This window comes from Microplitis mediator, chromosome 3, assembly GCF_029852145.1.
Source record: "Microplitis mediator isolate UGA2020A chromosome 3, iyMicMedi2.1, whole genome shotgun sequence".
NCBI classification, from domain to species: Eukaryota; Metazoa; Arthropoda; class Insecta; order Hymenoptera; family Braconidae; genus Microplitis; species Microplitis mediator.
Window position 1 is genome coordinate 22729957 of NC_079971.1, and position 16210 is coordinate 22746166.

Genomic DNA, 16210 nt, shown 5'->3' on the forward strand with positions numbered 1-16210 from the left:
CAAGTACTATGTCACATTCTTTGAACTATGTTTTCATACAGTTGCTTTGTTCTCGTTCATTTACTTTGCCTACTCTGAAAATTAAACTTAATACCTCAATACGCAAGTTAGGTAGAGGAAAACTATTTTTGGTCCGATAATAATATATTATTTTTACTACCCACGACTCCATTCTGGGGCAACAGGATAACCACAACGTTCACGATACAATTATCGGAATTTTATAATTCAAGTTGTTCTCTTTTTCAGATTCCTTTGACAAATAGTGCAAATTCTACTACCAACCTAAACTTGACACCTAACATTATCTATAAATTATGATTATATAAAGATATTGCTTTCAAAATATTTTTTTTCACTCATTTGTCATAACCTCAATGTAACCGCAACCCGCCCGCCATTCAACTCTACCCCTCATCAATCTGCTAGGTTTTTTACGAAACATTATTTAAACTACGCCATATTTCACATCTTCAGCTTCCAACTATGTTTTATTAACCGACTCAGAATAAAATATGATGTCAAAAGACACATATTTTCCGATCCTTCATCCAATACTAGAGGTTATAGTTTTCAGGATTTTTGATAACCAACCCTCGCAGATTTGAATAACGGTGGGAACACCGTGGAAGTGTAATCATCGTGGATCCACTGTGGTTACACGGTGGGTTTGTTCCATTTCACCACCGGGTATACACAGTGTAACCACTGTGATTACGCGGTGTATCCACCGTGATTACGCGGTGGCTTGACCACTGTGTATACACGGTGTTCCCACTGTGATTACGTGGTGTATCCACCGTGATTCCACAGTGGCTTTGTGCTATTTCACCACCGTGATTCCACGGTGTATCCACCGCGTGATCACAGTGGAAACACCGTGTATACACGGTGGTCAAGCCACCATGCAATCACGGTGGATACACCGCGTAATCACAGTGGCAAAATGGAACAAACCCACCGTGTTTCCACCGTCATTCAAATCTGCGAGGGGAGTCATAGCTGATAGAAGTATAAAATTAATGATTAAACCAGCTAAATTATTATTTTGTTTTTGTTTTCAATCCTTCAAGCTATGAGTCTTTAGCCTACATAGTAACACTCAGCGGACAAAATATTAAAACGTGACTAGTAACATGTATTTTTGTTTAAACTAAAAGTCCTTGCCGCCAGCAATGGAAAAACCCGTCCTCGTCTCCTTATCAATTTATTAACACATATAATACCATACCTAAAATTATAATAAAAATGAGCTGTTATACTGGCAAAATGCACCATATAACAATAGCGTTATTGCCAATGATGACACACAGACTGATAAGACGGTCATATAAATAGCCCGCAGACTTTATTTAGTCCAGAGTGGCATCCACATCGGTGTTGGCATCATGTCGAACTACATTGTGCTGATTGTAGTTGTTGCTGTCATTGGCTTGGCATGTAAGTATAGATAATGTGCTTAATAAATATGTCTTTAGTAAAAAAAAATAGTTTAAATTTTAATTAATGCAATCTTAACTGCATAACTTTCGTTTTCTACAGTGTTTATTCTTTACATATTTTACAATACATAGTCTTTAGGTTACGTTGCAAGCAATTTAAAGTCCCTATTTTTTTTGAGTAAATATTTTATATAAATTTCTAACAATCTACTCTAAATTTTTTCGGACTATGTTTCCTGCTCATTTTTTTTTCTTTTTTTTTATTCCATAAACATCATTATTAGCTATCTGTTCCCATATCTGTTTCCCAAGATTGCAGGCAGGTGGCAGACTGTTGGCAATATGGAACAATTCCCACAGGTCAATGCATTGTATCAACTTGTGAAAAATAATTCGCTTGCTCTCTGTGAGATTCGAACGTGAGCCGGGCCAGTACTTGAGTTCGAAGATATGTACTGGTTATATGCCTTTAGTATCTACTTACACTATAGCCATGGAGATGAGCACTCAAACTATTTTTATTTTTTTTTCTCAAGGGGTTGAAGCAATGCCTACCAAGGATAGTGACAGGGTACAAGAAGTAGCGACAGAGGACGCGGATTCCGTCGGTCAAAGCCACACAGATAGTGTATGCAGCGAAAATGAACATTACAACAACACGCGTGAAGATTGTGAAGAGCACTGCCAGGGTGGCCCTGTAAGAGTTTGCTCGGGGGTAAAATATTTTTTTATTGCTATTGTGACTGATCAGGTTTGCGTACGTTTATCTCAAGTAATTTCCGAAAACAAATCCACAGAGATCAAAGTATGAAAAATTAGATAAACATAAGGTCTACTATCTTAACTCCATATGCGTCACCTATGGTAGTCTTACGTTACTTTCATTTTATAATTTTTGTTTTTTTTTTTTTGTTACAGGTCCAGAATTTCTGTTGGTGCAACAAGGGTTACATACGGGATTCATCATGGAATTGTATGAAAATTGAAGATTGCCCGAAGGATGAAAAACTGAAATCAGGAACTATGACATCCAGTGGCGACAACGTTTTCTCAATGGTTAGCAACGTAAAAAAAGCAGCGACAGAAGACGCGGATTCCAGCGGTTCATCCCACACACATGGTGTATGCAGCGAAAATGAACATTACAACAACACGCGTGAAGATTGTGAAGAGCACTGCCAGGGTGGCCCTGTAAGAGTTTGCTCGGGGGTAAAATATTTTTTTATTGCTATTGTGACTGATCAGGTTTGCGTACGTTTATCTCAAGTAATTTCCGAAAACAAATCCACAGAGATCAAAGTATGAAAAATTAGATAAACATAAGGTCTACTATCTTAACTCCATATGCGTCACCTATGGTAGTCTTACGTTACTTTCATTTTATAATTTTTGTTTTTTTTTTTTTGTTACAGGTCCAGAATTTCTGTTGGTGCAACAAGGGTTACATACGGGATTCATCATGGAATTGTATGAAAATTGAAGATTGCCCGAAGGATGAAAAACTGAAATCAGGAACTATGACATCCAGTGGCGACAACGTTTTCTCAATGGTTAGCAACGTAAAAAAAGCAGCGACAGAAGACGCGGATTCCAGCGGTTCATCCCACACACATGGTGTATGCAGCGAAAATGAACATTACAACAACACGCGTGAAGATTGTGAAGAGCACTGCCAGGGTGGCCCTGTAAGAGTTTGCTCGGGGGTAAAATATTTTTTTATTGCTATTGTGACTGGTCAGGTTTGCGTACGTTTATCTCAAGTAATTTCCGAAAACAAATCCACAGAGATCAAAGTATGAAAAATTAGATAAACATAAGGTCTACTATCTTAACTCCATATGCGTCACCTATGGTAGTCTTACGTTACTTTCATTTTATAATTTTTTTTTTTTTTTTTTGTTACAGGTCCAGAATTTCTGTTGGTGCAACAAGGGTTACATACGGGATTCATCATGGAATTGTATGAAAATTGAAGATTGCCCGAAGGATGAAAAACTGAAATCAGGAACTATGACATCCAGTGGCGACAACGTTTTCTCAATGGTTAGCAACGTAAAAAAAGCAGCGACAGAAGACGCGGATTCCAGCGGTTCATCCCACACACATGGTGTATGCAGCGAAAATGAACATTACAACAACACGCGTGAAGATTGTGAAGAGCACTGCCAGGGTGGCCCTGTAAGAGTTTGCTCGGGGGTAAAATATTTTTTTATTGCTATTGTGACTGGTCAGGTTTGCGTACGTTTATCTCAAGTAATTTCCGAAAACAAATCCACAGAGATCAAAGTATGAAAAATTAGATAAACATAAGGTCTACTATCTTAACTCCATATGCGTCACCTATGGTAGTCTTACGTTACTTTCATTTTATAATTTTTTTTTTTTTTTTTTGTTACAGGTCCAGAATTTCTGTTGGTGCAACAAGGGTTACATACGGGATTCATCATGGAATTGTATGAAAATTGAAGATTGCCCGAAGGATGAAAAACTGAAATCAGGAACTATGACATCCAGTGGCGACAACGTTTTCTCAATGGTTAGCAACGTAAAAAAAGCAGCGACAGAAGACGCGGATTCCAGCGGTTCATCCCACACACATGGTGTATGCAGCGAAAATGAACATTACAACAACACGCGTGAAGATTGTGAAGAGCACTGCCAGGGTGGCCCTGTAAGAGTTTGCTCGGGGGTAAAATATTTTTTTATTGCTATTGTGACTGATCAGGTTTGCGTACGTTTATCTCAAGTAATTTCCGAAAACAAATCCACAGAGATCAAAGTATGAAAAATTAGATAAACATAAGGTCTACTATCTTAACTCCATATGCGTCACCTATGGTAGTCTTACGTTACTTTCATTTTATAATTTTTGTTTTTTTTTTTTTTGTTACAGGTCCAGAATTTCTGTTGGTGCAACAAGGGTTACATACGGGATTCATCATGGAATTGTATGAAAATTGAAGATTGCCCGAAGGATGAAAAACTGAAATCAGGAACTATGACATCCAGTGGCGACAACGTTTTCTCAATGGTTAGCAACGTAAAAAAAGCAGCGACAGAAGACGCGGATTCCAGCGGTTCATCCCACACACATGGTGTATGCAGCGAAAATGAACATTACAACAACACGCGTGAAGATTGTGAAGAGCACTGCCAGGGTGGCCCTGTAAGAGTTTGCTCGGGGGTAAAATATTTTTTTATTGCTATTGTGACTGGTCAGGTTTGCGTACGTTTATCTCAAGTAATTTCCGAAAACAAATCCACAGAGATCAAAGTATGAAAAATTAGATAAACATAAGGTCTACTATCTTAACTCCATATGCGTCACCTATGGTAGTCTTACGTTACTTTCATTTTATAATTTTTTTTTTTTTTTTTTTGTTACAGGTCCAGAATTTCTGTTGGTGCAACAAGGGTTACATACGGGATTCATCATGGAATTGTATGAAAATTGAAGATTGCCCGAAGGATGAAAAACTGAAATCAGGAACTATGACCTCCAGTGGCGACAACGTTTTCTCAATGGTTAGCAACGTAAAAAAAGCAGCGACAGAAGACGCGGATTCCAGCGGTTCATCCCACACACATGGTGTATGCAGCGAAAATGAACATTACAACAACACGCGTGAAGATTGTGAAGAGCACTGCCAGGGTGGCCCTGTAAGAGTTTGCTCGGGGGTAAAATATTTTTTTATTGCTATTGTGACTGATCAGGTTTGCGTACGTTTATCTCAAGTAATTTCCGAAAACAAATCCACAGAGATCAAAGTATGAAAAATTAGATAAACATAAGGTCTACTATCTTAACTCCATATGCGTCACCTATGGTAGTCTTACGTTACTTTCATTTTATAATTTTTGTTTTTTTTTTTTTGTTACAGGTCCAGAATTTCTGTTGGTGCAACAAGGGTTACATACGGGATTCATCATGGAATTGTATGAAAATTGAAGATTGCCCGAAGGATGAAAAACTGAAATCAGGAACTATGACATCCAGTGGCGACAACGTTTTCTCAATGGTTAGCAACGTAAAAAAAGCAGCGACAGAAGACGCGGATTCCAGCGGTTCATCCCACACACATGGTGTATGCAGCGAAAATGAACATTACGACGACACGCGTGAACATTGTGAAGAGTACTGCCAGGGTGGCCCTGCAAGAGTTTGCTTCGGGGTAAAATGTTTTTTTATTGCTATTGTGACTGATCAGGTTTGTGTACGTTTATCTCAAGCAATTTCCAAAAACAAATCCATGGAGATCAAAGCATTAAAAATTAGATAAACATAAGGTCTATTATCTTTACTCTATATGCGTCACCTATGGTAGTCTTACGTTACTTTCATTTTATAATTTTTTTTTTTTTTTTTTTGTTACAGGACCAGAATTTCTGTTGGTGCAACAAGGGTTACATACGGGATCCATCACAGAATTGTGTGAAAATTGAAGATTGCCCGAAGGATGAAGAACTGAAATCAGGAACTGTGACATCCAGTGGCGACAACGTTTTCTCAATGGTTACCAACGTAAAAAAAGCAGCGACAGAAGACGCGGATTCCAGCGGTTCATCCCACACACATGGTGTATGCAGCGAAAATGAACATTACGACGACACGCGTGAACATTGTGAAGAGTACTGCCAGGGTGGCCCTGCAAGAGTTTGCTTCGGGGTAAAATGTTTTTTTATTGCTATTGTGACTGATCAGGTTTGTGTACGTTTATCTCAAGCAATTTCCAAAAACAAATCCATGGAGATCAAAGCATTAAAAATTAGATAAACATAAGGTCTATTATCTTTACTCTATATGCGTCACCTATGGTAGTCTTACGTTACTTTCATTTTATAATTTTTTTTTTTTTTTTTTTGTTACAGGACCAGAATTTCTGTTGGTGCAACAAGGGTTACATACGGGATCCATCACAGAATTGTGTGAAAATTGAAGATTGCCCGAAGGATGAAGAACTGAAATCAGGAACTATGACATCCAGTGGCGACAACGTTTTCTCAATGGTTAGCAACGTAAAAAAAGCAGCGACAGAAGACGCGGATTCCAGCGGTTCATCCCACACACATGGTGTATGCAGCGAAAATGAACATTACGACGACACGCGTGAACATTGTGAAGAGTACTGCCAGGGTGGCCCTGCAAGAGTTTGCTTCGGGGTAAAATGTTTTTTTATTGCTATTGTGACTGATCAGGTTTGTGTACGTTTATCTCAAGCAATTTCCAAAAACAAATCCATGGAGATCAAAGCATTAAAAATTAGATAAACATAAGGTCTATTATCTTTACTCTATATGCGTCACCTATGGTAGTCTTACGTTACTTTCATTTTATAATTTTTTTTTTTTTTTTTTTGTTACAGGACCAGAATTTCTGTTGGTGCAACAAGGGTTACATACGGGATCCATCACAGAATTGTGTGAAAATTGAAGATTGCCCGAAGGATGAAGAACTGAAATCAGGAACTGTGACATCCAGTGGCGACAACGTTTTCTCAATGGTTACCAACGTAAAAAAAGCAGCGACAGAAGACGCGGATTCCAGCGGTTCATCCCACACACATGGTGTATGCAGCGAAAATGAACATTACGACGACACGCGTGAACATTGTGAAGAGTACTGCCAGGGTGGCCCTGCAAGAGTTTGCTTCGGGGTAAAATGTTTTTTTATTGCTATTGTGACTGATCAGGTTTGTGTACGTTTATCTCAAGCAATTTCCAAAAACAAATCCATGGAGATCAAAGCATTAAAAATTAGATAAACATAAGGTCTATTATCTTTACTCTATATGCGTCACCTATGGTAGTCTTACGTTACTTTCATTTTATAATTTTTTTTTTTTTTTTTTTGTTACAGGACCAGAATTTCTGTTGGTGCAACAAGGGTTACATACGGGATCCATCACAGAATTGTGTGAAAATTGAAGATTGCCCGAAGGATGAAGAACTGAAATCAGGAACTGTGACATCCAGTGGCGACAACGTTTTCTCAATGGTTAGCAACGTAAAAAAAGCAGCGACAGAAGACGCGGATTCCAGCGGTTCATCCCACACACATGGTGTATGCAGCGAAAATGAACATTACGACGACACGCGTGAACATTGTGAAGAGTACTGCCAGGGTGGCCCTGCAAGAGTTTGCTTCGGGGTAAAATGTTTTTTTATTGCTATTGTGACTGATCAGGTTTGTGTACGTTTATCTCAAGCAATTTCCAAAAACAAATCCATGGAGATCAAAGCATTAAAAATTAGATAAACATAAGGTCTATTATCTTTACTCTATATGCGTCACCTATGGTAGTCTTACGTTACTTTCATTTTATAATTTTTTTTTTTTTTTTTTTGTTACAGGACCAGAATTTCTGTTGGTGCAACAAGGGTTACATACGGGATCCATCACAGAATTGTGTGAAAATTGAAGATTGCCCGAAGGATGAAGAACTGAAATCAGGAACTGTGACATCCAGTGGCGACAACGTTTTCTCAATGGTTAGCAACGTAAAAAAAGCAGCGACAGAAGACGCGGATTCCAGCCGTTCATCCCACACACATGGTGTATGCAGCGAAAATGAACATTACGACGACACGCGTGAACATTGTGAAGAGTACTGCCAGGGTGGCCCTGCAAGAGTTTGCTTCGGGGTAAAATGTTTTTTTATTGCTATTGTGACTGATCAGGTTTGTGTACGTTTATCTCAAGCAATTTCCAAAAACAAATCCATGGAGATCAAAGCATTAAAAATTAGATAAACATAAGGTCTATTATCTTTACTCTATATGCGTCACCTATGGTAGTCTTACGTTACTTTCATTTTATAATTTTTTTTTTTTTTTTTTTGTTACAGGACCAGAATTTCTGTTGGTGCAACAAGGGTTACATACGGGATCCATCACAGAATTGTGTGAAAATTGAAGATTGCCCGAAGGATGAAGAACTGAAATCAGGAACTGTGACATCCAGTGGCGACAACGTTTTCTCAATGGTTAGCAACGTAAAAACAGACGCGACAGAAGACGCGGATTCCAGCGGTTCATCCCACACACATGGTGTATGCAGCGAAAATGAACATTACGACGACACGCGTGAACATTGTGAAGAGTACTGCCAGGGTGGCCCTGCAAGAGTTTGCTTCGGGGTAAAACGTTTTTTTATTGCTATTGTGACTGATCAGGTTTGCGTACGTTTATCTCAAGCAATTTCCAAAAACAAATCCATGGAGATCAAAGCATTAAAAATTAGATAAACATAAGGTCTATTATCTTTACTCTATATGCGTCACCTATGGTAGTCTTACGTTACTTTTATTTTATAATTTTTTTTTTTTTGTTACAGTACCAGAATTTCTGTTGGTGCAACAAGGGTTACATACGGGATCCATCACAGAATTGTGTGAAAATTGAAGATTGCCCGAAGGATGAAGAACTGAAATCAGGAACTGTGACATCCAGTGGCGACAACGATTTTTCAAAACGGTTGGAAACTGTTCGGAAATCAGATTCAAATTTTCCAGCTTTACATATCTCCTTGGACATAGCCGCACCTATTCGACAATTCAGCCTAAGAATTGTTGAAGATGTTCTTGATTCCGCGTGTGGAAAAACTGAAAACCTTTCGGCTGTAAATTAATTTGAGACTAAATAGAAAGTACAGTAGGTTAACGGAACAACCCGGGTCAAAACATTTGATCTGGTTTAAATTAACTAATAATTCTAAGTTATTTTTATTCAATTTTATTTTTTCTTTATATTTAATAAATATGTAAAATTTAATCTAGTTTTGCCCTTACTATTCATTATTTAGACCATTTTCAGACTTATTTTCAATAATTTTTGGTGAGTTTTTGTTTTAATCTAGATCAAAATTAGACTTATCGTGTCTATTGTTTTTAGTCCGATTTTGATTTATATAAGATCATAAACAGATAATAAATAATGAAAACAAAAAATGAATGAATGTTTAATTGCATTTTACATATTAATATCAACTTATGTTCATTTTAATAAATAAATTTACTCAATAAACATCTAGACATTATTTGAAAAGAGTTTATCATCATCTTCTCCCTTTTCTTTTAATAGTGCTGTCCTAGTAACTAAGATTTTCTTTGAGCATCGATTCTGAGAAATATCAACTATTTTTAGGGTAATCCATTAAGATAATCTTGATTTAGTGTGATCCTACATAGATTTCTCTTATCATGATCCATGGAATGATTCTCGTAAATGCAGAGGAATCTATCTAATTCATGTTCAAGTCAAACTTAAGTTTTACTAGAATCCTAGTGTCTGGGAACTAGATTATCATCAAGTTCTTTTCTTAACTATTTAACGATTGAAAGTCGATATGAAACTAGGGTGGGTATGTAGCACCTGTGACATCGCCGTATTCGAGGAAAAAAAAAAGGGTTTGGCTCTTTCGAACAGGGTCATATAAACAACTGTGACTCACGCAATGTTTCCATATACAAGGTAGAGTTGAAATGATTGGAAAATAATACACAGTAACAGTACTACTCTCACATTGCCTGCATGCGAAACTACGTATCTTTTTGATTTATGGTCTCTACACTCGACACTCAACAAAATGTTTTGAAACTCCCAAATGCTAACGGGTTACATCGGTAAGTGTCAATCTTTTTTTACTGAACACTCATATTCTCTGGTAATTTGAAATCTTTCAGAGTTGTTTTATGATGCCCGGATTGTCATGTTGAAAATTTCATAGTGGCAATCACTACTAGTAGAGCTGGCCAAATCATGGATGGAATCTTCATACATTGCCAACTATTTCGTACTAGTAATGTGTGTCAAGTAGAAAATTTCGGTGTTGAGGAATTCAAACATGATTGTTCAGACAGTAGTGTGAATGTGTGTCCCTTCCCACACATTTCAACCCTACTTTGTGTATTGAAATATTCCCGTAGTACGTATTCTCTACATGGCTAATTTGAATACTGGCAGAACAAAATCTACCTTTTTCAGAATAAGCCCCTGCCATGGATGTTATGCACTCACTCTCGTTTCAAAATGACCTTCTGGACCAGGGAGTAGGGTTCCAGATTCAACTTCTAAGGGGTTACTTTGTGTGCGAATTCGTATTGTCTCTAAAAATTGTAAGTCTCTTACAAAATAATGTATCGATGTAACAAGTTTCACGAAAAATGTATTGAATTTTTCGGTTTTCAGGGCGAGAAGTATAGTCTTCAAGTTTTCAAAAATATGCAGAACATAGTGACTATTTTTGTGTAGCTTTAATGAGGACGCAAGTAGGCAAGATAAGCTGGTTCGTTCGACGTCATTCCAAACCACAGGTAGGTTTCGTTATCGATTAAACCTACAGCGCAAAATGAATAACAGGATAACCGCACATGGATCTGCGCACAATGAATGCCTAAATAAAGGATCGAGTATCGAAAACTAAAAACCATATTAGCCGATGTTCACGTTACTTACACTATGAAAGTATGGTTGTATGCGTTATTGACGTCACACAATCGAATCCCTATATTAATAAGCTGTGCGTTAGTACCATGCATTCACTGCTCAGTGTTGACCATAAGCATACTGCAAAATGTTGTTAAACAGGATTCTGTTGATTTTATTATTAGCTATTTATAGTACCCCACGTAAGTATTACGAATGTGTGCTTAATAAACTAATTGTTTTTATATTTTGATTGGGGTCTTAACTTAGGACATAATAATTAACATCTCCTTTGTTTTGTTTTTCAGGTATTGGAGCAATACCAACTGAATCTAGTAGAAGTAGAGAGACGAATCAACTGGATCTCACATCGGTAGCACTGCAGATAGATTCTAAATTAAACTATGTGCTGTGTGGAGAACATGCAGTTCTCAACAGAACAATGCGAGCTCCTGAAGTTCGCTGTTATGATGACATGCCACCGTTTAAATACAAGGTAAAATATTAATAACAATTAAAATCACGAACCAGATTAAAATGTGATAGAATATCTCTCCTCGTGGAGATCATTCAATATTTTCATTATTCATTTATTCCAAATCGTTATATTTTTCAGAATTTTCTACCGGAGTGCGCATGTATCGATGGTTACATGAGGAATTCAGCGAACATTTGCATCAAAGCGGCAGATTGCGGTCCCTATATCAGTGGATTCAATTTTGCAGCATCAGAAGATGAGGACCCGGCCTATGTAGACTTTTTTTTGGTCATTAATAATTTTTCACATATTTTTTCTGCTTGTCGCAACTATTATTTATGGTATAGCAAAGCTCTTTTGTCTTGAAAAGAAAATATATGATGAAAAATAATAAATAATCGGTATCTATTATTAATTTGTTTAATTTTCCTTTATTGGGTATTCTAGAGATAAGAATTCGGGGGATCTCAAATCTCCAAATAGAAGGTCCACTGTCAAGAAATCAGTGGACAGAATAAAAGAGTTCTACGTTTATTTTTAACGATTAAAAGCCTGCCCAATCAACAAAATCGTTTATGGAAAACACCCACCCAAACACACACACACACACTAAGAATCTTATGGATCTCAAAGTCCATAATTATTGTCGACTGCATATAACAATGGTCCCTTGGTCACGAGTATATCATATCGATGTTCCAGTAAATCATAACGCCAGCAGAAAATGGTTAAAGCGTTTCAGCATTGCATTGAATTCTTCTTTCATATTAAATTTGCTAGTAGTTAACTCACTTGCACATTAAACAGGTAACCCCTAGAACGAGACTTCAATACTAACGCGTAATGATTAGCGTGTGAGTCATGAACGTCACGATACACAATCCCCGCATGGCCGGGTGTGCCCTAGTAACATTCATTCGCTCCTCTGCGTCGACGTCAAGCTCACCACAACATGTTCTTAAACGGAAATAAATTGTTTTTATTATTGGCTACTAATGTCGTCATATGTAAGTATAAATAGACCATGTGCGTAATAGTAAATTACATACCAAGGAAGAAAGGACATTCCAACCCAGGTGCGTAATTGCCTACCTGACGCGAAGGAGAGAGCGGCAAACACGCAAATTGGGACGTCCTTTTTTCCTTCGTGGTGCATATTCTGTTTTTTAACACATCTGTACCTAAAAGTTTAAATGCTTGCCTCTGTTAAACGGAACAGGAATTAAAACTTCCATCGCTGGTATGGTGAAGAATGAATCCACTTCTTCATATTCATATTGGATTCTTAACTAAGTAGATAATATTCAACGTTACTTTGATTTTCTCTCAAGGTACTGGAGCGCTACCGACTGGACCAAGTAGAAATAATGAGATGAATAACGTCGACCCTACATTAACACCACTGCAGACAATCTCGCAAATTAACTATCTACTGTGTGGACAATATGCGGTTTTAAATAAAACCCTGCGAGCTGTGGAAGTTCGCTGCTACGACGACAAGCCTGAGTCCGAATACAAGGTAAAACTCTTTAATTTCCTTAATTAGTATAGGCATTGACCTATTGATCATTAACTCTGAATTAAAATTGTATTGCTGCGTAGTAACGAATACAATTCTGTTATTAATGTAACCACAAAGCGGGAAAAGATAAGAGTAAAACATTAAACTCCGTGTTATCCGGTAAACATTTTCGTCGATCGCATTATATAAATTGTTATGTTTTTCAGCTTTCTTCGCCCGATTGTGGATGCTTAGATGGTTACATGCGGAATTCGGCCAACGTTTGCATCAAAGCTTCAGACTGTGTTCCAGTGTCCAATGGATCCAGTTCCTCAAGAAGTGAACCAGTGGGCAAACGCATTGTATTGATTATTTGCAATGCAATCGTTGGTGTCGGGTACATTATGTCATACATCGCGATCATGTATACAATCGTGTATTTCTTTCGTTCTCAGTTATCTGCCAAAAATTGGATGGTCAGATAGATTAAATGCTTATTAACTATTATTATTTTGTTTAATTTTCCATCATTTGGTATTTTGGAGATAAAACGTCAGAAGAATCTGTCTAACAAAAAAACCTGTAAATAATAATTTATAGAGCATAACAGAAATCTACGTTGCATCAGCCGAATATTACACTGATGATCTTTAGGGCTCAAAATTACAACATTCTGACGCAAGTTTCTGGATCAGAAATATGGAGTAATAAGTACACAATTCTTATGCAAGATATGTGTTACTAATTTCTTACACAATATTTCAGTTAACTTCGAGCACTATAATGTTACACATACAAACAAATCTTGCGTCAGCATTGCTTAATAGTGTCACTAAAAAACTAGTCCTATAGTCATGCATGTATGTACTTTTTAGTGCCAGAAATATAGTGCAACTTTCTTCAGAAGATCAGTACAGAGAAATAATCAATCTGTCTTTTAAGAGAGACCAAAAGTAGGTAGCGAATGCAGGACTTTAGTGCGTCATTCGAAACCAATAATATATATTATTTTAAATCCGATTTCTGACGCAACCCCATAAGCAGGAAAACCGCATTGGAATGTATGCCTGATAATCGCTGAAAAATATTATGAAAATATTGAAATTATGATGGAATAAAGTTCATATTTAGGCATACAGATGGATTAAACAATGCTTGGGTAATTTATCTACGTCATTAAATTCAATTATCAATCCCTATATAATCAGTAGCAATATTAATCCAATTCACAGTCGTGAATTAGCTTTACCGTGAGAAAGAAGTAAATACTAAACGCAACATGACCTCAGTAAAGTTCGCACTTATTCTATTCGTCGCTTGCATCGCCTTTATTGGTAAGTATAAATAACATATGTGTATCCAACATGTGTAATATTTTAATTTAACACCACGATCTAGATATAAGCTAGCTAAATAGGTATTAATATGACTTTTTCTTCTTTGAAGGGATTGAAACGTCACCCATCAACGGCGACTCTTGGAAACTTGGCTTTTGTGATGAAAACGAGGTCTATGATTCCATGCGGCGTGGGTGTGAAGAGCATTGTGATGATCGCAACCCAACATTCTGCTCTAAGGTAAAAATATCATCAATACTTAAAAAACAATAAAATTCCTGTTTTTGTGTTTGGGTAAATCCCAAATTACACAAAACCAACCGGAACAGATAAGAGTCACAGTCAAGCAGAGATTAAAGTTTTGGAATTAAAGGAACACCATGTTACCTTGTCTTTACTTTTATTGTATAGCTATTTGTTTTTTTTTTTGTTACAGTTTACGACAGTGTGCTGGTGCAAAAAAGGGTACATTAGAGATGATTCGGATACTTGCATCAAAGTTGAAGATTGTCCTAACGTATCTGCAGACCTTGAGTTCTCCGAAACAATCATCGACACCTTCTACGTATCATATGAATGGAAATTGGACTAACTAACGGACTGATGAAATACTAACGAAAAAATAAACGATCATTTTGCATGTTACCGTATTCCTATTATTCTTCCCTCACTCATTCAAACTCCAAATTAGTCTAGTACTAAAACACTTCTGGGATTAGGAAAACGCTAATAGTCAATCACGAGAATAGGGATACAGTAGTTGATGAAACTGCCGCAAGGGTCGCTGGCTGCAGCACCCCTATTGTCTTTTGCTTTCAAAGATTCCTCCCACATGGATTCAACAGAGACAGATGATATTCGAGGTTTTTGCATCAATCTAATTCATCCTCATACCAAGAAGAACTTATTTATACTTTGATAACAATATTATTGATAACACTAGGTATCTACTACGAAAAAAAAAAAATCTGTCTATCGGTTGACCCTGCGGGCCATCCCCAAAACTTCCCGCTGTTTTTGAGCTCCTTGAGCTCGAAAACATTGTTGTGAGTACATTTTCGAGCTCTTCGAGCTCGAAAATACTATTGTATTCCATTCTTTTCGAAAAAAAACCGTTTGTTGGAATTTCTTTTGCCCACGATATCTCACGAACGACTGAACCAATTGTGATGGTTGAGGCGGCAATCGACGTGTTTTATTGAGTTCTAGAGCTGGTTAGATTTTGAAGTCAATCGTTCGTCGTTTCTGAGAAATCAATAAAAAACTAAAAAAAAAAATTTTTTTTCCGTAATTCGCCAATATTATCGAATCTACTTAATCAAATGATCTGAAATTTTCAGAAAAGTTGATGGCCAACAAGCTCTTTCGATCGCCGCCTTAACCATCCAAATCGGTTAATTAGTTAAAAAGTTATAAGCCGGTCACACACATACACACACACACACACACACACACACACACACACACACACACACACACACACACACACACACACACATACATACAGACACTCGGATATCATTCTAAAAATAGTCAGAATAACTTCCTAGGACCTCAAGACGTCGACATCTGATGAAATTTCGATTTTCGCAAATCGGGGTGAAAACAATACTTTCCTAATTTTTCGATAATCGTCGATTTTCTTAGCGAGAAGTTAAAAATTATTAATCATGAGACCTGCTGACTTCACGTTGTAAGCTACTATTTTGTCGTAAAAAAATTGTCTTATTTATAACGATTAAAAAAAGTCATTGACGGATTTTTGGTTCATTTAAGCCCACTCTCACCTATTCACGAGTTCTCGAAAAAATGCGATGCTATTTATTTGAGTTGACCATTAAGTTGACAGTTGAGTCGACCGTTGAGTCACCAGTTGTATCGACTCACAGTTGTGGCGGAAGCTGACACTCGATTCAAAATATTTCAACTGGAGTGGTTCAGTGCAGTGACAGACATTGACCGGAGCGAACATGTATTCGATATTGATTTTGTTTTCGTTATTTCCAACTGTGATTTTTTCATGTAAGTA

At 37.1% G+C, this 16210-nt stretch overlaps 4 protein-coding genes across 5 annotated transcripts; all 4 read left to right on the plus strand.

Annotated features, from left to right (window-relative positions):
• Nucleotides 1–1372: 1372 nt before the first annotated feature.
• LOC130665446 (zonadhesin-like) lies at nt 1373–9284 on the plus strand. Of its 2 annotated transcripts, none has more exons than XM_057465841.1 (16): nt 1373–1440; nt 1979–2157; nt 2361–2651; nt 2855–3145; nt 3348–3638; nt 3841–4131; nt 4336–4626; nt 4830–5120; nt 5324–5614; nt 5818–6108; nt 6312–6602; nt 6806–7096; nt 7300–7590; nt 7794–8084; nt 8288–8578; nt 8776–9284. In XM_057465841.1, the coding sequence occupies exons 1-16, from the start codon at nt 1389–1391 to the stop codon at nt 9067–9069; spliced, it is 4308 nt and encodes a 1435-aa protein (XP_057321824.1). In that variant the 5' UTR covers nt 1373–1388; the 3' UTR covers nt 9070–9284. The 2 variants fall into 2 exon arrangements, with proteins under 2 accessions (XP_057321824.1, XP_057321826.1); XM_057465843.1 differs by having other exon boundaries at nt 1979–2139.
• A 1358-nt stretch (nt 9285–10642) lies between these two features.
• On the plus strand, nt 10643–11739 carry LOC130665448 (uncharacterized). Its single transcript, XM_057465845.1, has 3 exons — nt 10643–11068; nt 11174–11361; nt 11482–11739. Exons 1-3 carry the CDS (start codon nt 11014–11016, stop codon nt 11707–11709), a joined length of 471 nt encoding a protein of 156 aa, XP_057321828.1. The 5' UTR covers nt 10643–11013; the 3' UTR covers nt 11710–11739.
• Nucleotides 11740–12149: 410 nt separating this feature from the next.
• On the plus strand, nt 12150–13329 carry LOC130665447 (uncharacterized). The gene is made up of 3 exons (XM_057465844.1): nt 12150–12350; nt 12675–12862; nt 13072–13329. The coding sequence occupies exons 1-3, from the start codon at nt 12296–12298 to the stop codon at nt 13327–13329; spliced, it is 501 nt and encodes a 166-aa protein (XP_057321827.1). The 5' UTR covers nt 12150–12295.
• A 713-nt stretch (nt 13330–14042) lies between these two features.
• LOC130665449 (uncharacterized) lies at nt 14043–15392 on the plus strand. The gene is made up of 3 exons (XM_057465846.1): nt 14043–14178; nt 14291–14421; nt 14618–15392. Exons 1-3 carry the CDS (start codon nt 14124–14126, stop codon nt 14771–14773), a joined length of 342 nt encoding a protein of 113 aa, XP_057321829.1. The 5' UTR covers nt 14043–14123; the 3' UTR covers nt 14774–15392.
• The last annotated feature ends 818 nt before the right edge of the window (nt 15393–16210 follow it).